Source organism: Alternaria rosae (assembly GCF_020736505.1).
Source record: "Alternaria rosae strain MPI-PUGE-AT-0040 chromosome Unknown BKA58scaffold_2, whole genome shotgun sequence".
Lineage (NCBI taxonomy): Eukaryota > Fungi > Ascomycota > Dothideomycetes > Pleosporales > Pleosporaceae > Alternaria > Alternaria rosae.
This window is the reverse complement of record NW_025763571.1, coordinates 2,652,205-2,678,401: the sequence shown is the minus strand read 5'-3', so window position 1 is coordinate 2,678,401 and position 26,197 is coordinate 2,652,205. Positions and strand designations below refer to the sequence as shown.

Genomic DNA, 26,197 nt, shown 5'->3' with positions numbered 1-26,197 from the left:
CAAAATGCTTTTTTTCATCGACTCCATCTTCGACTTCGATTAGTGAGCAGCGAGCGAAAATCTCAGCCTCGACATCGTTGCACCGGCACCCACCTTTAAGCCCTCGGAAGTTGTGTGCCCGCACTCGCAAATGAGGAATGTTGCTACGGCTGAGGGCAGTCGCAAGCTAAAGGATGCAGCAGGTTTCATGCAAGCTTTCAGCTGTTGGTAATGAATGCTAGGTTCGTTTGCTTCAGCTGTAAATTAAGCCGTTGCTGACAAGCCAGCATGTGCAACGTCGGCGGTGTCTGACTTTCCCCGTCCCAATGAGCATCTTACGCCGCTTATCTCTGTGCAACCTCACCGTCTCATTACTGGACCAACCGATCATGGTTATCTCAGCCTCAAGCCATCTGCTGCACTTGCCTTCTGCAGCTTTACGTTCTGACATTTGTCCCATCACACCACCTTCTAGAGACGTCAGACTGCAAACTAGTCCCCAGTTCCCATTAGATGATGACGGAAATCATCAGCAATGGGACTGCCTTATCATGGCAGACCGCTGTAACCCTCGGTAACCGACCAGTAGACTCTGAGACGATGCATATGCCAGAGCTACGCCGATGGCTGAGCTCTGTCTCATGCGGTGATCAAGAGCGGGACTGGTTACCTCAGACGATTTGTCGCGACCACTATTTTTGGTTCTCAGCAACTGCACTTACTGCGGTATCTGGCTGGCGTTAGCTAATCGAGGCGTGCAGTTTGTCAAACACTGCTGTATTCTTCGCCGATGTGCGTGAGGCTGTTCCTCAAGCTCTGGTGGTCACCGAGATAAAGGTCTCCGAATGGCGCTGCTTACGGCTGCATCCGTCTCCAAACTCCTCTCCTAGCGTTTCTGTTCAACATGCTGCGTTCTACACTCCTGCAGCTACTTCTGATCTCTGTCGTCTCTTGCTTGAGATTTGACAAAGAATTTGTTGGGTACAACCTTAATGAGAACGAAGCAGCCATAGACCCCCTCGACTACTCGGGCGAATGGAAAGACCATACATTTCATCCATCACCAACGAATTGGCGATTCCCATTCTACACCTTATTTCTAGATAGATTTGTAAATGGTGACCCGACGAATGATGATATCAATGGGACAGTATACGAGAAAGACTCGCAGAGCAACCAGTTGAGACATGGAGGCGATTTGGTAGGATTGGTAGATAGCTTGGATTATATCCAAGGAATGGGAATCAAGGTGAGCAAGTCAACTACTCCATAGACTTTGTGCTAAGACGTACAGGGCATCTACATCGCCGGTTCGCCCTTCATCAACAATCCATGGAAGGCGGACTCCTACTCGCCGCTGGACTTGACGCTTCTCGACAAACATTATGGGGATATCACGGCGTGGCGGGCAGCAGTCGACGCTATCCACAAGCGGGGCATGTATGTGATATTGGATCATACAATGTCGACGTACGTAACACAAGCGACGCCCGATCGACATAGCTAATCCTGTGTGTAGCATGGGTGACCTCATCGGCTTCGACGGCTTCCTTAACGAGACAGCACCTTTTCGTCCAGAAGAACACAAAGTGCAGTGGAAATCGAACCGCCAGTATCTAGACTTCTCGTTTGGGAACAAATACAACGACACATGCACATACCCCAACTTCTGGAACGAGTCAGGGCAACCGGTGTTGAAAGATTCTGATGAGACATTCAGCAGGCTTATTGGATGCTACGATAGCGAGTTTGATCAGGTATGTTACACGTTTCAACGGCAAAGAGCAGGTCAGCTGTACTAACGATGTACCTTTCATAGTACGGTGATACCGAAGCGTTCGGTGTATTCCCTGACTGGCAGCGCCAGCTATCCAAGTTTGCCTCCGTCCAAGACCGTTTGCGAGAATGGGTACCTTCGGTCCGAGAAAAGATCGAACACTTTTCGTGCATCACGATAGCGATGCTGGACATTGATGGCTTCCGATTCGACAAAGCTACACAGATCACTGTCGAAGCTCAAGCTGAGTTTGGCGACTTCGTCCGACAATGCGCGCGAAAGTATGGGAAGGACAACTTCTTCATGCCAGGCGAGATTACAGGAGGTAACAACTTTGCTTCCATCTACCTTGGGCGCGGGAGGCAACCCGATCAGGTTCCGGACAACATCACTCAAGCCGTCACACTGACCAACAACTCGGACGATAAGTATTTTCTGCGAGCACATGGCAAACAAGCGTTAGATGGAGCCGCATTTCACTACAGTACATATCGATCGCTCACTCGCTTCCTCGGATTAGACGGTAATCTGGAAGCAGGCTACGACGTTCCCGTCAACTTCGTCAATGCCTGGAATACACTACTCACCACGAACGACTTTGTCAATGCCGAGACTGGAAAGTTCGACCCACGGCACATGTATGGAGTCACCAACCAGGTAGGCTCTCTCCAGACCCCCTGAAATTCTCTATCGGTGGTGCTAACAACAATAGGATGTCTTCCGTTGGCCCGCTATCAAGCAAGGTACCGAGAGAATGTTGCTCGGCCTTTTTGTCACAACAATTCACATGCCGGGTATTCCAAAACTTCTCTGGGGCGAAGAGCAGGCTTTCTACATTCTTGACAGCACTGCCGCCAACTACATCTTCGGCCGACAGCCGATTTCATCTGCACAGGGGTGGCAAAATCACGGTTGCTACCGGCTCGGCAGCTCGCAATACTACGACATGCCACTCGAAGCGGTACTTGATGGGTGCCATGACGACACCGTTAGCCAAGATCACCGAGATCCTTCGCATCCTGTTCACAACATCATCAAAAACATGTATCACCGCCGTACCCAGTATCCGGTCCTCAACGATGGTTACTTCCTACAATCGCTTTCCAATCAGACTCGCTTAGTGCAACTGCCAGGCTCGAATGGAACGAAATCAGAATTCGGGATGTGGAGCGTTATGAGGAACCAGTATCCGGATGTACAAAACCTGACCGAAGGCACTGAATCATCGCAAATTTGGCTCGTCTACTCCAACGAGGATCGCGATGTCAGCTACAAGTTCGACTGTAAAGACAAAGAGAAAGCGTTCATATCCGCATTCGACGCTGGAACGACGGTCAAGAACCTGTTCGCTCCGTACGATGAGATTGAGCTCAAGAACAGCTCTACCTCCTTAGGCATCGACGGCTCAGAGGAGTTTAATGGTTGCGTGGATGAGCTCGATATGAAGCCGTATGACTTCCGGGCGTATGTGCCAAAGGCCAGCTGGCTTGATCCCATACCCGTCATCACGAAGTTCTCGCCAGGCCATGATGCTCAGATTGAGTCGAAGAAGGGAGCGCAGGAGAAAGATTCACTAGAAATTGAGTTTCAATTCTCCGAAGCGATGGATTGCGATGGGGTTACTAAGGACCTTGTCATTACATCCGATACCGAGAATGACTTCTCTGCAGCGGTTGACGAAGACACTGTCGACTGTGCTGACATCTCGTCGCTGGTCTCTAATCTTGTCGGTGGTTCTGTTTCGAAATGGAGCTGGAAAGCGACTCTGAAGGATGTCTCGCATGGCATTCACACCGTCACCATCAGGAACGCCACTACCAAGGATGGAGAGCGCTTTACGAACGCCAATGATCGCTTCATGATCCGGATTGGAGCTAAGAACAACCCCATGGTCTTCCCTCGGATCGCAAATTACACTACCGGCATACTCAAGAAGGACTCCAAGGGCCTGCACGTATCGCACGTCGCCCCAGGCGCTAACAAATGGCGGTACTCCACGAATTGGGGATCGACATGGAGCCAATGGGAAGACTACAAAGGCGGCAACAGCGACCTTCAGACGCAACCCTGGTCGGGTACTAAGCGCCAACAATGGGAGGGCGAGCACGTTACTCTCCAATACTGGAACCGCGTGACTGGAAGTAGCGATCACATCCAGCACACTGACACGAACTACAAGGGTCAACCAAGACGATTTCCACATCTGTTTGCTCACGGACCCTACAATCAATTTGGATTCGATGCCGGTATCGACAGCTCTTTCGACCTTGGCAGGGACGGGAAGTGGAAGTTGCATATTATGACCGAATGGCCTTCGGTCGCTCAAGTCAACGTCTGGGGCATGAATCCAGGGGGCAAACCTGACGCAGGCTTCGTCTTTGGCGATGTTGATGAGGATGGCGTTTTGGACCGGCTTCCTCCGGACTCTCTCGCAAAGAACGTGCTCAACATGTCGGTTCTGCCACCTCGACCGTACCTGGCGTATCGCGTTGAGATCGACGATGCGACCCTGGCATACAAGCTCGTATATGCAGGCAACCGGTTCATACAGCTGATACTGTTCGCTCTCCTCTGGTCTCTGCCGGTGTTGACGGCTGCGATGAGCATCTCGATATACAAGGGCGCTTTCTATGGTGTCAAGTTCAACCAGACGGGTGTGAGCGCACAGGGTCTCGCCTTCTTCGCATCTTTGGCCTTTTGGCGCCGCGGTCACAAATTCGAAAGCATCCAATCTGACGACGTTGTCGAGTTGAAGCGATCTACTCCTCGCCTAGGCTTTCACCGATCGCGAGACTCTTCGCCCATGCCTGCTGCGGCTATCGGCAACTTCGGCGCCAGCAAGAAGAGACCCATGATTCTTATCGCGACCATGGAATACGATATCGAGGACTGGGCTATCAAGATCAAGATCGGTGGATTGGGTGTCATGGCACAGCTCATGGGGAAGAACCTTCCCCATCAGGACTTGATTTGGGTTGTTCCTTGCGTCGGCGGTGTGGACTATCCCATCGATACACCAGCGGAGCCCATGACGGTGACCATTCTCGACACTGAGTACGAGATCCAGGTCCAGTATCACAAGCTCAACAACATCACGTACGTGTTGTTGGATGCGCCGATTTTCCGACAGCAGTCCAAGACCGAGCCGTACCCACCCCGCATGGATGATTTGGACTCGGCTGTGTACTACAGCGCTTGGAATGCCTGCATCGCTCTGACCATTGAAAGGTTTCCCATCGATTTGTACCATATCAACGATTACCATGGCGCCGCCGCGCCGTTGTACTTGCTCTCCAAAGGACGAACGATTCCTTGCGCACTTTCCCTACACAACGCAGAATTCCAAGGATTATGGCCCATGCGCACACCCAAGGAGCGCGACGAAGTGTGCCGCGTGTACAACCTCGAGCCTTCTGTTGTCGAAAAGTACGTCCAGTTCGGCGAGGTCTTCAATCTTCTGCACGCTGGCGCAAGCTACCTCCGCATCCATCAACGTGGATTCGGCGCCGTCGGTGTATCCAACAAATACGGAAAACGGTCGTACGCTCGCTACCCTATCTTCTGGGGTCTGAAGGAAGTCGGAAGACTACCAAATCCTGATCCTAGCGACACCGCTCCTTGGGAACCTGAGAAGGAGAATGAGAATATTGTTGTTGATCCAGCGTATGAAGCGAGTCGTGGTGATCTTCGCATACAGGCGCAACAGTGGGCTGGTCTGGAGGAGGACCCTCATGCTGAGCTTTTCGTATTTGTTGGACGATGGAGTAACCAGAAGGTAAGTCTTACATCTCCGTCGTTGTACTCAGCTAATCAGATCAGGGTGTCGATCTTATCGCCGATGTCTTTCCCGCCGTCCTCGAGAAGCACTCCAATGTGCAGCTCATATGTATCGGACCCGTCATCGATCTTTACGGAAAGTTTGCCGCGCTCAAGCTTGGAAAGATGATGGAGAAATACCCAAAGCGCGTATTCTCCAAGCCAGAGTTCACGGCACTTCCACCCTTCATCTTCACAGGCGCTGAGTTTGCCCTGATCCCATCCCGTGATGAGCCATTTGGTCTGGTCGCTGTCGAGTTTGGTAGGAAGGGAGCCCTAGGTGTTGGTGCCCGCGTCGGTGGCCTTGGACAAATGCCTGGATGGTGGTTCACAGTCGAATCAACAACCACCAAACACATGCTGCACCAGTTCAAGTCTGCCATCGAAGAAGCGCTGGAGTCCAAGACCGAGACAAGAGCTATCATGAGAGCAAGATCCGCCAAACAGCGCTTTCCGGTGGCGAAGTGGGTGGAAGACCTCAACGCCCTCCAGCAGACTGCCATCAAGATCCACAACGAGAAGAAAGACTCGTCATCCAAGGGCATCTTCCGCCCGCGGTCACGAGCTGCGGCTTCGCAAACATCGCTGCAGTTCCCCGATGAGAGTTTCTTCCCTCAGTCTCGCGCTGTTAGCACGGACAGGCTATCGAATTACGAGGAAAGACCTGCTGAGGACGACGCTGAAGTCCAAGAGTCCGAGCACTACCACACAACACTTCGCCGTGGCCTCTCCCTCGGTGTCCGTTCTGGACCTGGACATGAAACGAGGATGAATCCCTCTGGTGATGCAATCACACAGGTTCACAAGCGGCGCTCGCCTTCCAGAACGCCCGACATCCACGAATACGACCCAGAAGGCGCAATAACCTCGAGCCAAGGATCTTTGCACGACCAAGAGATGTTCATCAGCCGCGAGCAAGCAGAAGCTGACTACCGTGAGTCTGAACGCCGACTCGCCGTGGCAGCTCTCGAAGGTAATTCAGCAGGCGCTTATGGACTGGACTCGCCGCCTATCGACACATTCTCCGAAAGCTATCGCGGACGCGGCAGATCTCGCAGTCCGCTTGCAGATGACGAAGCCGGCGAGATGTTGATGAGATCGCCACCCACAAGCGGCTTCCTCGACCCAAGCAGTCTCCCCATGCGTGTGCGGTCGTCGCACCACCGACGAAACCGTTCATCTGCTCTCGACCTGAGCACCATCAAGAACGCCAGTACAACGGATTTCAGCCTACAGAAAGTCGATCCAACATTCGAAGACAAGACCGGCGTATACTATACCAAATTCGAATCCATGCTCAACAGCCTCAGTGGCAAGACATCCGAAAACGACCTCTGCGTCGAACAATTCCTCGTCGACAGCGAGAAAGAATGGTTCAAGCGGATGCGCGCCGAGAGATTGGGTCGCGGTGATCGTGCGCGGTCTCAAGATAGCAGAATGGGTCTTAGTCCGCGTCCTGCCTGGCCCCGCGAGAGCCTCCACAGTAACGGCAGTCGCAGTTCCAGTTATTCGCACTACCAATCACCGTCTATGAACGAGAGCGACAGCGAGGAGGCTTCTCCACGGCCGTCAGGCGAAATGGACGAATTCCTTCTCGGTGCCAACTACCAGCGCCCCTCGCTTCTCAAGCGATGGCTGCAAACACGAATCGGCGATTGGCCCATCTACTCCATCCTCCTCGCGCTCGGGCAGATCATGGCTGCCAATTCGTATCAGATCACTCTCCTTACTGGTCCTCAGGGCCAGAGTCCAGAGAAACTGTATATTATTGGTGCGATATTCATCGTCATGTCGTGTGTTTGGTGGGTCATGTTCCGCACGCTGCCATCGAAGTTCGTTCTCTCCACGCCTTTCGCAGTCTATGGCGCTGCTTTCTTGTTCGTAGGTGTTGCGCCGTTCGCCGAGTTTGGGACGGCGAGAGATTGGGTGCAGAATGTTGCTACGGGGCTTTACGTATCGGCTTCGGCTAGTGGCTCGATATTTTTCGCGTTGAACTTTGGTGATGAAGGTAAGCTCGCTCTCCTCTTTCGGACATGTTTAGCTCGTACTGACGTATCTAGGTGGCGCGCCGATCAAATCCTGGATCTTCCGAGCTTGTATGATCCAGGGAACGCAGCAACTCTATATCACGGCACTCTTCTACTGGGGAAGCACGCTCGCAAATTCGGATGCAAGCAATGCGCTTACCTCTTCACCAAAGGCTGCGATGATCACGTTGCCGATAGCTGGTCTTATGTTCGCCATCGGAGCTCTTCTCGTCACGTCTCTGCCGTCGTACTACCACCAGTCGCCAGGCAAGATTCCCTCGTTCTACAAGACACTTCTCCGACGGAAACTTGTGGGCTGGTTCTTCGTCATGATCATACTGCAGAACTACTTCCTGAGCACGCCCTACGGACGCAGTTGGGCGTACCTCTGGTCTTCCCACGCAGCACCCCAATGGGCGGTCGGCCTCCTCGTCTTGGCCTTCTTCGTTATTATCTGGGCGGCGTTCCTCTTTCTCTTCGCGAAGCTCAGTGGAAGCCATTCCTGGTTCCTGCCCATCTTCGCCATCGGCCTCGGCGCACCGCGCTGGGCTCAAATGCTCTGGGGCGTATCCGGCATCGGCAACTGGGTCCCTTGGATGCCGGGCGGCCCTGTCGCCGGTGCGCTCGCTGGCCGCAGTCTCTGGCTCTGGCTTGGTCTCCTCGACGCGATACAGGGTGTTGGGTTTGGTATGATGCTGCTGCAGACCCTGACTCGGATACACATCGCTGTGTCACTGGTCCTGGCGCAGATTCTCGGTACGGTCGTTACGATGCTGGCGAAGGCTACGGCTCCCAACGCGAATGGGCCTGGAGATGTGTTCCCGGATTTCTCGGCGGGGGTGGTAGAGGGGTTGAGTAAGCCGTGGTTCTGGATTGGGTTAGCGGCGCAGTTGGTAATTCCGTTGGGGTTCTTCAAGTTTTTTAGGAAGGAGCAGTTGAGCAAGCCTTAAGTAGCGTCGAGTAGTAATGTAGCTGTTTTGAGTGTTGGAGATGTCAGTTTCACTTCAAAACGATTTGGGTGGTAGTGGGTACATAAGAAGGACAACTTTGCAACGTATGAAGCACTATGGGTATCTTAATCTTCCTCCTTCGCCTTCTTCCAGTCCGGATGAAAACGTTTCATGTGACGCAGCATGACATCTTTTCTCGAAAAGCCCGATCCCCGAGGACAATACTCGCATGACGTGACTGAACAACGGAAGGATGGTTTCTCTTCGTCCTGATCACCCAGGTGGGTTGCTTCGTGCCGCTTAAGATCCTTGGGGTATAAGAACGACTTTTCACACTGTCCACATTTGTGGGGCCGCTCAGACATGTCTGTGTGGGTCCTTTGATGTCGTAGCAGGTCTGCATTATAATCGAATTCCCGTCCGCAACCTTGTTCAGGGCATGTACATTTGGGCTGGTAGGACTTGCTGTGTGCTAGTGTAGTCGATGGACTATGCACCGCTTTCATATGATCCATGTATTTGTCCTTGCGTGAAAAGGGCTTTGATGCTCTATCACATCCAGGGATCGCGCATACGTATTGTGGTGGATCTGGATCGTGAAAGGCAGCCATGTGTCTACGAAGATCTGCAGTTCTGTTGAACATGATTTGGCAGTCGCTACACCGAAGACTCTTTTCGACTTTGTGAGTGGTTTCAGCACTCGATGCGAAATCCATAGCATCGTCGTTCAGGTGTCGTTCCCCGGATGGCAGTGCAGAAGTTGTGGAGACAAGCCCACGTTCCTTGTCGCTATTGTCATCAGTGCCGTTGACGCAGTATCTGCTCCTGGCCCCGCCTCCGTCAGATTGGCTTGGTACTATGTCCCGAACTAGTTCGGGATGTGATGTGCGGTAATGCTTCAGGCGAGCATCTTGGCGTTTGAACTCTTTCAAGCATAACGGGGCCTCACACACAATCTTACGCGGCCTGGCATGTTGGTGCCGCACATGTCGCCCCAGATTGCCTCTGCTATATGTTCCGCTAAATCGGACTCCACAGTGTGGACAAATCAAAGCCATTCGAACTGACGCTGAACTGCGCGACGGCGTGTCTAAGTGCTCTTCGGATTTGCCGATATCAGCGGGTGATGATTGGATGAGCGACCATGCATCTCGAGCAAAAGTGTTAAGATGGCGCATTGGCATGCCTAGAACGTCGCGAAAGTTTTGGCCATGGGCAGTCGTCGCCAATGACGTGGACGATGTCATTCGGTCCAAGTCAGACATATCAACCTGAGCTGCGGCGCCCGATGAATTCTCTCCCAGGTGGTATGATGCAACGTAGCTTTGATCAGCAGCATGATAAACCGACCAAGGTGGCTGTTCACGGTCTTGGGTGGTCGGAAGGAGAGAATCCAGGGGCTCTGATCCTTGGGGACCCCATAATGGGAAAGCGGGTAGCTCGAAGCCATGCGATCCGCATGTCCCCAAAAGTGCAGGGTCCACAAATGATCCCGCCTGCGATGTACCATGCTGCCAATCTCCAAGACCTTGATCACGTTCAGAGTGATCGATACCCCCGATCGAATCAAGTGATGAGAAGTTGGTTGTGGAATTATGATCCGGATATAGGTAACCCGAATAGGCATGCGAAGTGGACGTCAACTCGTCGATGGACGAGGTCGGAGGCCATGCTTGTGTCTGTGATTCGAAAGCATCATCGTGGTCAAGGGTGGATATGATGCCTGGATATCCTTCGTCCGCCGCATATAAGTTCTCGGAGGTAGCATGGTTGGGGAGGTATGGATCGTGGCTCATCGCAGGTATTCGCGTCGTACTTTCGGTTTGTCAGCGAGGCGCGCTCAGATTTGCTGCGAGCGGACATACCCATGGAGACGGAGCGAAAAGTGTTAGATCGCGCATAGACATGCGCTGCATCGCGGTATATTTCCTTTAGAGTTGTGGTGGAGTTGTATGTCCTAGAGTCGGTACAGCGCTGGAGCGACGGTGCGCGGGCGTGACAGCAGGATAAGCGGCGGCTTGGCATCGATCATCAGTTGGGTTCGCCGTCGTGTCAGGCCTGGGGTGCCAGAGTGAACATACGTCAGTTCTTCTAGAACAAAGAGGGTCTTTTCCAACACTGGAATACGGTTCAGTAGTAGATTCCCCATCAACACCGATGCTCAACATGGCGAAGAAGAAGTGCTTTGATCGACCGCTATCATGTGTTCCTAGGCAGAGATAAGTGCGACTGACAAGTACGCATGCAACGAGCGAGCAACAAGATTTACGACGTTTGATATAGGACAAGGTCTCATTAGAATGCCGCCCAATTCGATGAAACGTTGGTGTTCGCTCGTAGCTGTTCAACAGTTCGCTCAGCACCCCGAGGAAGCAAGAGACAAGTTTTAGCGACTTCGTGTTTGACAACCCTGCAACATCACGACAAAGTCTCTTCAAGCTTTGTACAGAAAGCGCTTATCATTCATTTGCATATCCGCGTCTATGGTACCTATTACAGGGAGAATTAAGCTCCCATTTCGCGGGTTGCAGTGATGCGGAAGCTTCCTCATCACTCGGCCTAGCCGATCTTTCTTCGCCCTCGCACCCTGACCACTAAGACAGAGCGTAACTGGCCAGGTAGGATAGGTGGCGGCCGCAGTACTTTCGCTTCATTTCCCAAGCGGCACCCGGACTATTACCTATCGTTTTGTGGGCCTAGAGCTGGCAACTGGGGTTTGTTGGGGTGCGGAAAAAACCACACAGTCAATCGCTGCTTCGCGGCCACGTTCGTCTGGTTATTCGCAAGATCATGAAGACAGATCTGTCGCCTTCATATTCTCTCAGGAATTGTCCGTGATGCGCGATTTCGTATTGGCGCGATGTGTTGTCGAAGCAGGTTGTTGACGAGAGGGGTTCCAACGAATCAGCGCAGAACGCGCAGTAGAGCCTGGAGCTAAGCCCTCCCAACACTGACCGCCGGCGGCTTCGTGGGCTTTTGCGGAGAGGAACCCCTTCTCCATCTATGCTACGACGGAACGACTCCAGCCCTAGCCACTGATCAACATCGCAGACATACCCTGATCCAAGGCCGACGACAACGTTGTAGTAGAGCCGGGTCTCTCTCAAGTCCAGGTCAGTGGTGAGCTTATCTCGTCGAAGCCCAGCGATGACTATGACGACACCAGCTAAAACGTCACAGACACCAATATGCCCGTCGTTCGGCGTGTCTCTATACCTTTCAATGGTGAGTATACCCAAGCAGACTCTGTCAGACCCGACGAACGTGCTTCATGCATGGCGTGAGTCTCGGGGCTAAGCTGACGGCCGCTGCCAGGCACCGACCAAGGCAATGCAACCTTCACGCCTCCGGGCTCCTACGCCCAGCCTATCGAAGGCGAAAACATCTGGTGGAAATACATGTCCGGGGCTATATTGTTGATTGTGGGAATCGGAGGCTTCATCATCGCCGTCTACTTGTGTGTAGGCAAGCGAAGAAAAGAACGTGCCGAGCGAGCCTGTAGGTAGCTGGTGATCAGTCTTCCTTACCGTCGTGGTGTACTATGTCCGCTATACAATGGCTAGAGCTGACGTTTCGCTAGCCCGTAATGCGCCCGCGGTGGGTCGTCCGCCGAATGCCCCGGTCGAACCGGGGAACGACAACGAATTGGCAGTGATCGCCCGTGATCCACCGCAGCCCCATGAGGCACCAGACGATGCCACTGGTGTACAGCAGGCACATGACGAACCAAACGAGCCTGTCCTCGAGGGTCCGGAGGGACTCGGTCCCGACATGGTAGGGCATGGCCACGCTGCTGGAGGCGCCTCAGTCGAGCAAGACGCAGCTGCAGCCGGCGGAGTTGCTTAGATGTTGTATGTGTCCTCCTGGATGTGTACCGGAACATGGGAATCCATGTGCGAATGATGTTGATGGATATTCGAGCTGAGGCGATGGCGTTTTCGGCGCGCGAAGGTGTCCTGGCGTTCGATAGAGGGTCAAGCAACATCGTACGGTGTCAGTGTACAACAGAATAAAATCGCTATCAAACTCTTTCGATCTTGCTGGAAAACCTGACCTGATATCAAATGACCAATCAACATTTCGCTTCGTACTGAGGCGCCATGCCGGATCTGGAAGGTCTCAAGACCATGTTGGCTTTGTGGAGGCTTCGTTCTACGAGTCGCTCCTGGTGTCGACAGCATTTGTGAGGAAGGCGATTGCTATGATATGATCATGTAGATGTTGATACAGATGGACTGTCAAGAGGGGCACAGTCAAGATGGCACCAAGGGCAAGAAGGACCTCTTGGCGTTTAATGTTGCCCGTCCAAATGTGCGGCCACCACTCAAGATCGAGTCGGAGAAGGACGTCCATGTCAACGTTGTTGCCCCCAGCGGCCTCCAATCATATCGCTCATCTCGTAGGAGGACCACCACGGAGGGTCTTGACGAGGGCCTTCGCGCAAGGTGGCCCTGTGCGCTAGTGCGGCCATCTCAGCCTTACGAGCCTTGCATCGCGCAGCTCTTTGCAACACCATGGCGAGGGCAAGACCAAAGTTTGACTGCAACGAAGTTCCAGAGTTTTCGACTGTTGTCATTGTGTCGCTCCAGCTGGCATCCTCACGTTAAAAATTCTTTGTTGCTCAACGACACCCTGATGGCCCAACGGGCCGTAATCAGGGAAAGCACATGCATTGTCTGACCATCATCAAACTCAACTCAATCTTTAGATGAGCCAAATTTGTATTGCAGCACTTGAGTATCGTCCCGTATCCGTGCACATTCTGGCTGCTGGCTTGAAGAGGACGACACCAAGCTTGCTAAGTTGTTTAGCAGCAGCAGGACAGATGAGATAGGATTATGGGCGACTCCTCAAAGTCTGAATACAATGGATACGCTGATCAAGTGTACAGGGTACAAAACGGTATACTGAACAACACAGCAATCTTCCATCCACTTCCAGAAGCGTGCGCAGTACTGGGTAATAGTTTAAAGAGCCATGAGGTCTGCGTGCCCGCGACGCAAAGATCCTTTCTGATCTCGCCTCACATACGGTATCGGGCCAACTCATGACATTTTGATCGCGCACCGGCTGCCTAGCCTAATAGGTACGTATCGACGCGGGTGGTGATAACGGAGAAAAAGGGTCTGCAAGGACACGCCTTCTCCAACGTAAGAGGGATATGCTAGGCCAATGCGAAGGTTGGACCCCGAAGTACCTAGGTACAGTCCCCATGTAATCAAGCAGACCATCCGTGGTGAGCACGAGCCAAAGCTTATGCCACTGGGAAAGCACTCAATATCGTCTATATCCCTATCCCATTGTCCTAGTCCACTGTGTAATAAGGGTCTAAGATGTGTAGCGTGTACAACTTTTCTCGTTCTTTCTTTACAAAGTCTCGAGGGCAGCAGAGCGCAGGTGTTCGTCGCAAGATCGATCGTGACTCGTCGAAGGTGTTCTTCGTGGCTTTGGGAGTAGTTTACGGTAGGTGCTAGTGTCGTGCTTTCAATATATTAGCAAAGTACATCTGCAACCCGCAGTCCGGACAAGTCAACGGAATAGGATGTATTAGGTCGCGCTAACGTAAGCGTTGCATTGCCATATGGCTACTGTAAGGTGGTAGTTTAGTTGCATTGCCTGCGGGGTCGACATAATGTTGCGGGGGGACACGCGACGGGCACGCGAGACAGGGACAGCATGTATCGGCTTGGCGCTGATCGAGAGTCACGTGCCGAACCGCCCACGGTAAACTTCCAAGGTTTGGTGCTGACATGAACACCTTGTCGTTGACATCGACAGAGATCAAAGGTTGTATATTGACGAGATACCAATTTGACATTGAATGCGCTGCCTGACATGTTTGACGTGACTTCTTCGGTAGTCGGGTACTGGGTACCGAAAAGCACGCAGACCTCGGGCGACGAAGCGACCATCGAATCACAGCAAACTTAAGAACTGACGTATGTCTATCCAGAGGTGCCGCCAGATCGCGTTCGAGACGTCTTCTTTTGCACCGCTTCCCAAGCCCTAGTCTCGGACGCGCGCCTGGACTTCCGCGAAGGACGGGAAGCCGGCTGAGCCGATACGGTACCTTCGTTTCACCTTTAAAGTCCCTTCTCGACTTTTGGCTAGATTGTGGCGATGCAGTACGTGCAGCTCCCTCGTATCTCAAGATTTGTTCGTATGGACATGCAGCAGGAACCAACCCCGTCGTTTTCTTTTTCGGGCGCGAAGGTTCCAAGATGACGTAAGAGTGCTTCTGTGCTAATGGGCGCTACTCTCACACTCAATACTTCTCAACCCAACACGCTCCATCCTTTCAATAGGGGCTGCACAATTGCAACCAAACAATCCGATTTGGCGTCCTCGCCATGACGCTTCGACGCATCATCGTCGCTCCCGCTGCCAAATTCGAAACCGGCACCGAGGCCTGGGAAAGAACTCGTTTTTTATGGAGATGGAGCGTCTGTGCGGACTTCGGGGCCACGCCAAACTCAATGAACACGAGTTCCTACCTAGATGCATGCTAATAGCGCAGGTACCGGCGATCATGGTGCCGTAGTCGCTGTTGGTGCCCTGCTAGAACACCCTAAGTGGATAGGTTGACGAATTCCTCCCAGATTTCGCCTGATGAAGTTTGCGCCTTAGTCCAGCATGGCCAGCGATTTGGTATTCCGTCTCGGATAAGGCGATTTCTCCCGTGCTTCTAGTCAATTTCTCTCTTGGGAACTTGACCAAAAGGTCGGGTTCTGCACTTTTTGTTCTTCGTTACCTTCCTCTACGAATACTACCCCTCTATCCAAGGGAAGCATCAAATATGCGTTCATTCTTTCTTCTGCCTTTGTTTGCTATACTGCAGATATGTCAGGCTTTCAGCTCGCCGGACATATACAAAATCACGCAGCCTGCGGGTGCGAGTCCGGATCTGGGCAAAGATAGTCAGCCTCCTACTGTACCATCACAATCGAGGTAAGACCATCATGTATATATCACAATGTCTTGTCACTAACCTAGCCATAACAGACATGCAGCTGGACCAAGCTCTGGGCTCAACATATTCCTACCAAACTATCAAGCAGATCCCAATTGGTAAGTCCCTTCTCGAACGACAGCGACTTGTTAAGCGACTAACGTTATCTCAGGATCCCACTGACTCTGTCCCTCAAGACAGTCGGATTGCAAGTCAAGGTCATCCAATCGCTCAACATCTCTTCGCAATGCCGGAATTTGCTCGTCTACACCTCTCCGAGCGTGAGCTACAGCCCGAGCTCTGCCGATGTCTCAACCTTGACCTCCTTCGTGGCCAAGGGTGGCAGGCTGATCTTCATGAACCAAGTACCCGCAGTGCTACAAGCTCTTGCTGGTGTATCTGCGTCTACTGTAGACACGAGCGGTTCCAGATCCGTCCTGCAGTTGACGAACACTGAGACACCCGTGCAAGCTCTCCAAGGTTTCGACTTCACCGAGTACTACGATGTCAACATGCCATTCTTTGAGAACTACACCGAGACCGGTCTTATCAATGTTGGCTACACGCCTACCAATGGCTCACAGATACTGGGCAAATATCTAGTTCGCGACGACGGTATCGATAGCGCAGACACATCCGCTACGAGCGCAGCGATTGTCAAGCATCAGCCATCTGGCGCGAGCGGATATGTATACAGCTTCGGTATGGACCTCGGATATCTTTTTATCCAGGCTCAGGCCGAAGCCGGCGGGTACTCGCCATTTTATGATGGACATTACTACCCTGGATACGACATTGGAACTCGTGTCATCAAAAATATCGTTGCCTCCAGCCCCCATTTTGTGAGTCTATGGTCTGTTCCATACAACAAAGGGCTCGCTTTCACCACTACTTGGGACATCGATACCTACGTCTCGTACCCCCATGGCCAGGGTATAGCAGCTGCTGCACAGGATAGAGGCGCCGCGGGTAACTTGAACCTCCATACCAAATACGTCACCGATGCTTATGAGACTGCGTACTTCCAGTATGGCGTTCCCTACATCTACCAGATCAGTGGATTTCGAACGGCTCCTGATGGAAACCCATTCATCGACTTTGGTAGCCATACTGTCAGTCACTCGCCCAATGCGGCGGGATTCGAATATGGCACGCTTCAGGAACGATTCATCCAAGGAAGTACTGACGGTTATTACCCGGTTATTCACCAGTGCGGACCGAATGCTGACGGCACACCCACTAATGGAGAGATATGCACGAAGGGTGGTACTAGTGGGCTCTCTTTCTACACGTCAGGTGCTTCCGCATCGGGGGAGGTCCGCGTCAGCGCCTACTTGATCCGGCATATACTCCACGATGAGTTCAAGACTGGCTACAACATGACGACCTACCGTCCGGGTAACCTTGCGTGGAGCAAGTACCAAGCCACGCATTGCGTCGCGAACGGAATCATCGGTGGCTCTTCATGCGCAGGCAACTCCCATCTTACTCATCTTCCTTTCCAGGTTACACACAACCGCGAGTCGTTCCAGGAGCTTCCATACTATGAGTTCCCTCTCCAATGGTCTGATGGAGACGGCAACATGAGCAGCGCCGATTTCCCGGGTTCGGACTTTGCGAACCAGATCAAGTACATTGAAAAGATGGCTCGGTATGGCGGCCACTACAACATCTTGATCCATCCGTCAGACGCCCTCTTCGACAAGATCCAAATCCAACGCGCGCTCCACGATAGGGTGCGTCCATACACTGTCTACTTCAACCAGACGGGTATGGCCAACTGGTGGACCAACCGTGACCGCGCTGTTGTGGATATCACCGCAGCAGACAACTCATCTGCGGTGATGACGGTTCGTTTGGATGGCGTTACAGAGGGGCTTACTCTACAGGTTCCTCGCAACTATGCCCTACAGTCTGCCTCGGGCTCTCTTTTCGCTTGCCAGCAGCTTTCATACGATAAAGCCACCAACGCAGTCGTACTTCGCAACACGGCAAAGGGATTGTATACGCTTTACTTCGCTGTTGGCGCCAGTAACGCCACCGCCTCTACGTGTCCCGACTTCACCCCAAAGCCAATCGGAGACACGGAGTGCATAGCATGGGACGTGATGATTGACGACTTTCTCGAGCTCTACTTCGGCAGCAACAACGTTAATTTACTTCTATTGCAGACTGCTGCAACTGGACTTTCGTCGAACAACGTTGATGGTACTTTACAACTCACCGCTACTACGGACAGCGGCGTCAACTCGTACTACACTGAGATCTCACGCTTCTGCTTCGACGCCACTATCTACACGCATCTGTATTTCGACATGGTCGCTCCTCAAGGAAGCACATTCTACGTGCAACTAGTCTCGTACGATACTGGGTGCAACTTCGAACAGCCAAGTGCGACATACTTGGACGTCACTAGATACGCCCCCGCCGATGGCTCGAACCATACTGTCACCATACCGTTAGCTGACTTCAAAGGACAAGACATGAAGCATGTTCGCGGGATACGCATCGGTAACATCTCGCCAGCTCAGACACCTATCTACATCGACAATCTCAAGATCCAAAAGCGATGTGTAACAGCACCAGGAGAGGACCGCACTCCAGGCCTTGCGATTGAGTCATTCCAAAATGTCGACCGATGGATTACTGGTATCAACAATATCTTTGGTCAGACCGATTACAACAACTCGATGACGTTCGCGAAGCTTTCTGAGCTGGGTAGAATGCAGTTGTTGCCGTCGAGCGCAGACTCGTTCTTCTATACCGATACCATGGTCGATGGAGCTACCTTGAACGCTACCGCATATACTGGCGTCTCTTTGAATGCGCGCGGCCCGCCCGGCGGCTCTTTCGATGTGGTATTGAGCTCAGGCGATGGCAAGACTGCCACTGTCAACACCAAGTCTTATGCGAGCTTGAGCCAGGACAACTTTTCCAACATCACTATCCCCCTGTCGGCATTCTCCGGGATCAACACGGATTCGGTCGGCCGTATCACACTACGTAACTTCACGCCCAATGGTGGTTCTGCGGCCAGTAACTTCACGATGCGATGGATCTCTCTTCTAGGTGGACCTTCCACGATTGGTGCTGGCCCTCGTTGCCCAGCTCCCACTGGCTTCGTTGTGATGAACTTCTGCGATCCGAACGAGTTCAAAACACAAACCAATGCTTTGGGTGCGGCTATCTCTGACGACCGAACGATGCAATCCTATAAACAGACTAGCCGCGGATACGTCGACCTCGTACCCCGCGACGCGACATCTTACTTCTACTCACTGCTCGCAAAGCCGTCCGAGTGCAGAGCGGTGAATAGCTCTTACGATGCGATCATTCTCACTGTCTCAGGCCCGCAAGACGCGACCGCGAACATCGGGTTCAGATACGGTACTGATGGTTGCACCACCAATGTAGTCACGTCTTACGTTCCGATTACATTCAACGCCGCGTCGACACAGCTCACAATTCCATTCTCTCGTTTCCCAGCTACCTTCAACCAAGAATACCTTCAGTCATTCGTCATGACCAACTTCAACTCTCCCGGCTCGACTTATCGCATTCACTCTCTCGTCTTCACAGGCCCGGCTAATAGCCCTGGTTGCGCACTCTGCTCAGGCACCATCCTGAACACCTGCACATTCGTGCCCGAAGTCCCGCGGGTCAACCGACTCCTCGGCCAAATGACTGACGAAGGTTCTCTCGCTTCGTATTCTGTCGACAGCGACGGCTCGCTCGTCTTGGGTTCTAAGAGTGGCTCATACTGGTACTCCCAATTTGACAACAGCGGATGCTACAATGCGAACACACTCAACGCGACGGGCATCCAACTGTCCATCGCCGCTCCGGCAGGCACCACCTTCCGGGTTACCATGCGCTGGAAGACAGACGAGGAGTGCACTACACTGTCGCCCCCGTCCTCCGTTCCCATCACTTCCTTCGTTACATTCACCAGCGCCGACGCATACCAAGTTGCACAGATCCCCTTTGCCGACTTCTCCGGCATGAACACCAGCAGACTCGACAGCGTCGCACTTTCGACTTTCAACCCCTCTGACGTCGACGTCAAGGTCGGTTGCATCAGCTTGATCAACGTCGCAGCCACACCCTCACTTCAGACATGCAACTGCCCCGACGACGCATGGCTGAACTACTGCACACCCGGCGTCGCAAACCGCAACAACCACGGCTACGTCCAAAGCGACGATGGCACCATGGAAGTCGCACCAGTCGTCACCGACGGCGCTTTAGTTCTCCAACCCAGCGTGACAGGCTCATACTGGTACTCGCTCCAGAACTGCGCCGACGTCTCCGCGTCTCAATACCTCATTCTCAACGTCACGGCGAGTGCGGGTGCGAGCTTCAACGTGCAGTTGCAGAGTGGAGGCTTTGGCTGCGATGGCCAGACAGCGATACAGAGACTCAGTGTTGCGACTGCTGCGTATGGCAGTATGAACGGTAGTCCTGTTGTGCTGAGGATACCGCTGAGTGATTACACGAAGATGAACAATGGCGCTTTCTCGTTGGAGAAGATTGATGCTGTTGCGCTGGAGGGTTTCAGCGCTGAGACTTCTAAGTATCTTATTCATTGCGCGTACTTTAGTAGTGGGGTGGGGAATCAGACGGCGCCGGTAAATGGTACAGCGACGTAGATGTAGTCGCTGATAGACATTAATTCTATTGTTTTGTTCATTTCGCGGTTGGAATACCAGTAGTAAGTAAAACTGCACTCTCAAGCAATGTAAGATCTGCCAGGTCACACGTGTCAATTAAGCTGCCGTTGTGCAATTGTTTCGAGCAGGTTTAACTTTGTCCTTACTTACATGTTAAGTGGTTGAAGCTGCATGCGCTTCGCGACAGCCTTGAGACGCGTCGTCCTACAAAAAAGATTACGTCGCCATTTAGCAACGCTCTCTTCCCTTGCCACCCACTGTGTTATAATGAGCATTAAATCGCTCGGTCAGACGTTCTGACGGTCTTTCCCTGCATGATGGGCAAAAAAGGAGATTCTGACTTTGGAGCAAAAACATACAACAGCGGGGATTCGCTAGTGGTCACCCACCTAACTACTAATCCGCCGGTATCATGCTTGTATATGGCTGAGCGGACGGGAAGCCTAATTTTCATGATCCTATGGTCGTATGTGCTGGATATGGTCAAATATCAGTTCATAACGTTGCAAAATACATGAGTTGTGCTGAAGCATCGGCAGGTCCGCTACCTCTTGAAGGACACGAGTATCTTGAGAACACAGCAATGCGATTACATGAAGCCAAGTACGACACGCGTACGGTGTTGACTTTATTCGAAAACCCTGCATGCGTTGGCTTACATGTTAATGGCTGCCTCATCAGGCGCACGGGCACTTCCGAGGTCTACTAAGCCCATGCCTTTGTGTCCGCCATCCCAATCTGAATATCAACCACCCCCACCTGCTACTGAAAGTCGTTCACGTCAAATCTATCAAGAGCTATTAGAATTCGCTCTCTTAAGGTTTATCTATGTTCAAGCTCGCGAAGTCGCTCTTTCGAAGGCAACCATGGCCCCAAATCAAATTTCCGACTTCTGGTTTTGAAGTCGTCAGCGACGCAATGTTGTTTGAGGAAGAACAGCTTGAGGAGTTTCATAGGGGCGTCTACTATCCTGTCAACATAGGAGACGTTTTCGTGTCGAAGTACCAAGTAGTAGGCAAACTTGGTTTCGGTGTTACGTCGACAGTTTGGCTGGCCCGTGATCTACAGCAAGTTAGTATTCGGCAATTATGCCATACATACTAACAGCAAGCCAGCCGCCATACCTATGCGACCTTGAAAGTCTTCACAAGAGAGGGAATGGACGAGGATGAGTACAACATGTACAATACCGTAAGCAAAGGCAATGCCTCGCATCCAGGATACAATCACGTCCGGACAGCCCTCGACTTGTTTACCATTCCCCGACAAGGTGGCGATCATCGATGTCTTGTCCAGAAACCCATGTGGGATAGTTTCAAGGATCTCTTGAACAGGAACCCGGCGCACCGCTTCACGGACGAGCTGCTAAGAGCTGGGTTGTCGCAAGTTTTCCTCGCACTCGATTACCTTCACACGGAAGCGAAGATCATACATACAGGTACGGACTAACACATGTCTTCCCGCAATTCTGTTGACAAGAATGCAGATATAAAAGCCGACAACATCCTCATAGAAATCGAAGATCAGGGCATATTGAGAGCCTTTGTTGACGCCGAAATGACATGTCCCTCGCCTCGAAAAGTGGTAGACGGCAAGCCAATCTATGCGACACGCCAGTTTGGATTACCGAAAGAGTACGGTCGCGTTGTACTTGGAGACTTCGGCTCTGCAATTCGCTGCGACAAACCTCAGATCCATGACGCGCAACCTAATGTTTACCGATGTCCAGAGGTGATGCTGAAGACTCAATGGAGTTATCCAGCTGATATCTGGAATGTTGGAGCGATGGTATGTACCGTCTCATGTCTAAGGCGAAATCAGAAATTGACCAAGGTGCACAGATTTGGGACCTGTATGAGGATAAACACCTCTTCTACGGCATCGATTCAACCGAAAAGCGATACCTGACCAAAGCTCATCTCGCGGAATTAGTCGCAATGCTCGGTCCGCCACCGAAGGATATGCTAGAGAGAGGTGCGCGGAGTAAGGAATTCTTCGATGATGAAGGTGAGACTGCGCTCCCAAAGTATTGTCTGAAGCTGACCGAAATCTCATTAGGGAATTGGATCGCCGAGATTAACATACCGCAAGGCTTAACATTAGAGGGATCGGAAGAGAATCTAGATGGAGAGAAGAAAAAAGAGTTCTTGCAGTTTGTGAGGTGCATGTTGCAGTGGAGGCCTGAGGATCGATGGACCGCGAAGGAGTTACTTGAGCATCCTTGGATGAGAGAGAACTTGTAAATCGGAAGAGCAGCGTGGTGTGGAGCCCTTTGATGTTGAACACGGCATCTCATAGCGAAAGTTGGACTAGACTTCGCTTTTCATCAGATATTGAACCAGTCTGACCTTCGTGCACTAAACAAAGCACAGCATCCGTACAATCGCAGCATGAGCGCAAAGAGATGCCACTGCGCGTCAAGCAGCAGGGGAGTGGTTGTTATGGCTGCCTCAGTAGATGCAGTAATTCCGTTCATGTCAGTCGGCTATTCGACCTTACGCCCTACGCCCTGACAGCTCCGCCATGCTCCAGCTGCGTTCTGTTCGTGATCCTCACCCATAAATGAAGATATGACAGCGTGTAACTTTGTCAATTTCTTATCTAATCACACCTGATATCATGCTTCGTCGTCCGCCATGCAGCCAGACGCCAAGGACGTTCGAGACCCCATTTTTTCAGTCATGAACCGAACGAGAAGGCAGTACTAAACGATCAAGCTCGACCCTAAGGAGCACCCGTTCAACTGGCCCGTCCGAAGGAAATGGATGGCGACAATAGTCATCGTCTTCATGACTACGAACATCACCTTCTGCTCGGGTATCCACGCTGCAACAATTTTTGGTGTGACCAGGACATTCGCGTGTTTCACGACCGTAGCAACATCAGGAGTAACTACGTCTCTAGTCGGATTTGCCTCAGGCCCCATGTTGTTCGCACCGCTCTCAGAAGCAGTAGGAAGAGAGATTGTCTTCCGCATCACCATGTTCCTGTTCTTCTGCTTCAACATCGGCTGTGCGCTATCGCCCAATCTCGCCGCTCTTTTGACACTTCGGTTCCTCAGTGGTTTCTTCGGGTCGCCTGTTGTGACCAACAGCGGCGGATGCTCAGCAGATATCTGGCCCTAAAGCCATCGTTCGGTTCCATTCGCACTCTTCACGACGAGTAGTTCCCTCGGTCCAGTCCTAGGGCCGGTGGCAGGAGGATTTATCTCGCAGCAGTTGAATTGGAGATGGCTCTATTGGGTTGTGACTATCGTTGCCGCGATTGTGTATACCGCCATGCTCTTCTTCCTTCCCGAGACATATACAACAACTCTTCTCCAAAGTAAGTTGGCAAAGACCGGCAGAAAGTCTCCACGACGATCCTCCAAAGACCAATACGCCACTAGCCTAACACGACCCTGGCTCATGCTCTTCACAGAGCCCATTTTATTCGTGCTCGGCCTTTACTCAGCATTCGTTTGGGGTATCCTGTATCTGGACTTCACCGCCTACCCACTAGTCTTCCGGCAGACGCGTCATTAAGGTGAGGGCATTGCAGGTCTATCCTTCCTGGGCATTGGACTCGGTATGGCGATTGCGACAGCGAGCTCACCATGCATCAACAATATTCACGGCATATGGTTCAAGAGGCTTAGTGGCCCGAAGCCAGAGGCGCCACTCCCGCATCTCATCATCATAGCGTGGTTCATCCCCGTGGCACCTTTCTGGTTCGGATGGACGGCAAATCCGCCAAACCACTGGATTGTATGCATTCTTGCTGGCATACCATTTGGTATCGGCTTCGTCATGCTTTTTCTGGGGACTAACGCATATCTGACCGACTGCTATGGGCGTTTCTCCGCAAGTGCACTGGCTGCTAACGCCGTGATGCGGTCTTTGTTCACGTCTGCGTTTCCGCAGTTTGCGCGTCAGATGTATATCAAGATGAGGACGCCGTGGGCTACCAGTACGCTGTGTTTTGTCGCTTTGATTATGGCGCCCGTGTCGTGGCTGTTCTTTCGTTTTGGTCCGGGGATGAGAGCGAAGCCAAAGTATCACTTGTGGACCGTGGAGTTGGAAGAGGCCGAAAAGGAAGAGATATGTGACGTTAACGTGTAGTGTATCGATCCGGTATACATCTCTACTATAGATACATGAACATCGGCGACTTCTAAAGCGCTGTAATGTGGTCACAGGTACCCAAACATACGCTATACAAGTGACCCGCACTAGGCCAACGAATCACGTCCACATGTTCAGACCGTCACGCTTCTACCCCACTCAGATCTGGTGCGATAGGCACATGTTATCATTTTCTCTCTGAGTTATCCATGACTACCAGCGTAAATAATCCGATGTAACGACAGTATATCCGCGCCACATAAATACCTAGATCTCTTACAAACCAACGTATCCAATGAAGTACAGCCGACTCTCCGAGCCTTCAACTAATCTCAGTCCTTCTGGATCCAGCTGTCAACTTCTCAGTACAGCTCTGCTCCAATCTATAGGATGATGAGCCTCTTTCATTGGGTTTGTACCATCTGGACTGCTTACCTGAATTTTGGTGTCGTGCATCTAAGGAGGGCAGCGGTCGCCGCATTTTGGTCGATTTGCGCGGGGCTCAGCCACTCCAAATGGAACGGGGGCTCTCTTTGCGATAGCTGAATCTTCATGGTTGTTTTCGCCAATGAATTGAGGCTCAGCGTCTCGAATGGCTGGAGGACGGCGGCCGGGATCGTTCAGTCGGATTACGGGATCAGCGGCGCGGGCAAGACGGCTTCCACCATCGGGGACACCAAGGCTCTGAGGCTCTGCGACCGGAGCGGCGGCTGCCATGGTAACGAGGATGGAGAAGAAGAGGGACGTAAGTTGCATGTTGGGTGGTATGGAGGCTGAAAAAAGGTCTTTTGTACTGCTGTTAATTATTTGTGTAGTGTCGAACATGGCTGCGTTGCACCGCTCTTTATGCTTTTCTGGCTCACTTAGCGATAGTCATGTCTAGTGTGCAGTCTTACGTCAGATGGCCGCGTTGTTGGATTTCTCCAGTTTGAAAACGTCAATTGATCAGATGCTGCATATGTTGCGATGTTTTAGTGGCTACGTCAAGGTGGATGGGGCGACGGGCGTATAAGGACGTGAGCACATTCTGGATTTTCGAGATTCCTGACCTCTTTCGAACACAACATCCGACAATATGAGGCCCTTCTTGACCGTTAAAGGACTAAGGAATGAATAAAATACAGCGCATTTGCCTGGAAGATGTTAGTTGTGCACACATACAGTGAACCGCAGTCTAGATGTCCAGAATGTCGACTGTCATGTCCCCGGGCTACGAAACCGCATATCAAACGCCGCGAATCAGGCCGGCAGAGGCCAAATATTCATCGGTAATGAGAATTATCGGAGTCGTCTTGTGCTTCCATATACGCGTGGCAAGTGACACTGCTTCGTTGAATTGCCCCCTTACCGCGAGCAGTAGCACAGCATGATCTGCAGCGCGTAAGCATAAAGCCCATGACAACCGATGAGAGCTTAAGTGATATACAAAACCTGTGATAAGTTACATGATCAGTCTATGCGGACTGGAAGCTCGCTGTAGGACAGGCGAGGTGGCAATCGGGATTAACTTTGCCGTTTTTGATATGGATGCTGCTCTGCGTTGACATATTCAGAGGGCGTATGGGATTTAGAAGCCATAATGAATCTCCTGAGCCATTTCTAGATGAAGAAAGAGGGTTCATCATGCTTCCGGGTAGAAGTCGCTGGGCAGTAAAGTGACTAGGCCAGCAAGCACCCACAACCTAGGTATGCAGCCCTCATCTTTCCCGGCGCATACGATACCCAGGTACTGAGTGCTATTGACTCTCAGCTATCGCAACCTCGTCATAACTTTTTTCGCGAACCGAATTTCGTTCGCGCCACTCGCCTATTCTGGTTCTCAAGCGGTACCGGGTAGCGCGACCATGTTTCCACCAAGTCACGTGCCTGTAGCTGCCTGGATGCCCAGATACTGTGAAATGTTTACCCGACGGTGGATGCACTCTT

General features: G+C 52.0%; 6 protein-coding genes across 6 annotated transcripts; 5 read left to right on the top strand and 1 right to left on the bottom strand.

The window, feature by feature from the left end:
- Positions 1-720: 720 nt before the first annotated feature.
- Positions 721-8,612, top strand: BKA58DRAFT_96243 (putative alpha 1,3 glucan synthase). Its single transcript, XM_046176286.1, has 7 exons — positions 721-1,228; positions 1,274-1,449; positions 1,499-1,736; positions 1,799-2,413; positions 2,469-5,531; positions 5,576-7,580; positions 7,633-8,612. Exons 1-7 carry the CDS (start codon positions 884-886, stop codon positions 8,547-8,549), a joined length of 7,359 nt encoding a protein of 2,452 aa, XP_046029292.1. The 5' UTR covers positions 721-883; the 3' UTR covers positions 8,550-8,612.
- Positions 8,613-8,637: 25 nt separating this feature from the next.
- On the bottom strand, positions 8,638-10,611 carry BKA58DRAFT_377290 (uncharacterized protein). Its single transcript, XM_046169604.1, has 2 exons — positions 10,415-10,611; positions 8,638-10,364 (listed from the first exon to the last, which is right to left on the bottom strand). Exon 2 carries the CDS (start codon positions 10,343-10,345, stop codon positions 8,675-8,677), a length of 1,671 nt encoding a protein of 556 aa, XP_046029291.1. The 5' UTR covers positions 10,346-10,364; positions 10,415-10,611; the 3' UTR covers positions 8,638-8,674.
- Positions 10,612-11,737: 1,126 nt separating this feature from the next.
- BKA58DRAFT_398509 (uncharacterized protein) lies at positions 11,738-12,395 on the top strand (the record flags this gene model as incomplete). Its single annotated transcript, XM_046171488.1, has 3 exons — positions 11,738-11,774; positions 11,865-12,047; positions 12,130-12,395. The coding sequence occupies 3 exons, from the start codon at positions 11,738-11,740 to the stop codon at positions 12,393-12,395; spliced, it is 486 nt and encodes a 161-aa protein (XP_046029290.1).
- A 2,818-nt stretch (positions 12,396-15,213) lies between these two features.
- BKA58DRAFT_96232 (uncharacterized protein) lies at positions 15,214-20,243 on the top strand. Its single transcript, XM_046176285.1, has 3 exons — positions 15,214-15,497; positions 15,552-15,617; positions 15,671-20,243. Exons 1-3 carry the CDS (start codon positions 15,346-15,348, stop codon positions 20,145-20,147), a joined length of 4,695 nt encoding a protein of 1,564 aa, XP_046029289.1. The 5' UTR covers positions 15,214-15,345; the 3' UTR covers positions 20,148-20,243.
- Positions 20,244-20,996: 753 nt separating this feature from the next.
- Positions 20,997-22,571, top strand: BKA58DRAFT_427177 (kinase domain-containing protein; the record flags this gene model as incomplete). Its single annotated transcript, XM_046172976.1, has 5 exons — positions 20,997-21,250; positions 21,284-21,606; positions 21,655-21,956; positions 22,010-22,175; positions 22,227-22,571. The coding sequence occupies 5 exons, from the start codon at positions 20,997-20,999 to the stop codon at positions 22,409-22,411; spliced, it is 1,230 nt and encodes a 409-aa protein (XP_046029288.1). The 3' UTR covers positions 22,412-22,571.
- Positions 22,572-22,804: 233 nt separating this feature from the next.
- On the top strand, positions 22,805-24,324 carry BKA58DRAFT_408957 (MFS multidrug transporter; the record flags this gene model as incomplete). The annotated part of the gene is made up of 5 exons (XM_046172121.1): positions 22,805-22,825; positions 22,886-23,241; positions 23,296-23,668; positions 23,699-24,201; positions 24,300-24,324. The coding sequence occupies 5 exons, from the start codon at positions 22,805-22,807 to the stop codon at positions 24,322-24,324; spliced, it is 1,278 nt and encodes a 425-aa protein (XP_046029287.1).
- Positions 24,325-26,197: the final 1,873 nt, after the last annotated feature.

Coding starts and splice junctions, on each gene's coding strand:
- BKA58DRAFT_96243 (XM_046176286.1), top strand. CDS start 884: ATGCTGCGTTCTACACTCCTGCAGCTACTTCTGATCTCTGTCGTCTCT. Junction 2,414..2,468: donor TGTATGGAGTCACCAACCAG/GTAGGCTCTCTC, acceptor TAACAACAATAG/GATGTCTTCCGTTGGCCCGC. Junction 5,532..5,575: donor GACGATGGAGTAACCAGAAG/GTAAGTCTTACA, acceptor TAATCAGATCAG/GGTGTCGATCTTATCGCCGA.
- BKA58DRAFT_377290 (XM_046169604.1), bottom strand. CDS start 10,345: ATGAGCCACGATCCATACCTCCCCAACCATGCTACCTCCGAGAACTTA.
- BKA58DRAFT_96232 (XM_046176285.1), top strand. CDS start 15,346: ATGCGTTCATTCTTTCTTCTGCCTTTGTTTGCTATACTGCAGATATGT. Junction 15,498..15,551: donor ACTGTACCATCACAATCGAG/GTAAGACCATCA, acceptor TAGCCATAACAG/ACATGCAGCTGGACCAAGCT. Junction 15,618..15,670: donor TATCAAGCAGATCCCAATTG/GTAAGTCCCTTC, acceptor ACGTTATCTCAG/GATCCCACTGACTCTGTCCC.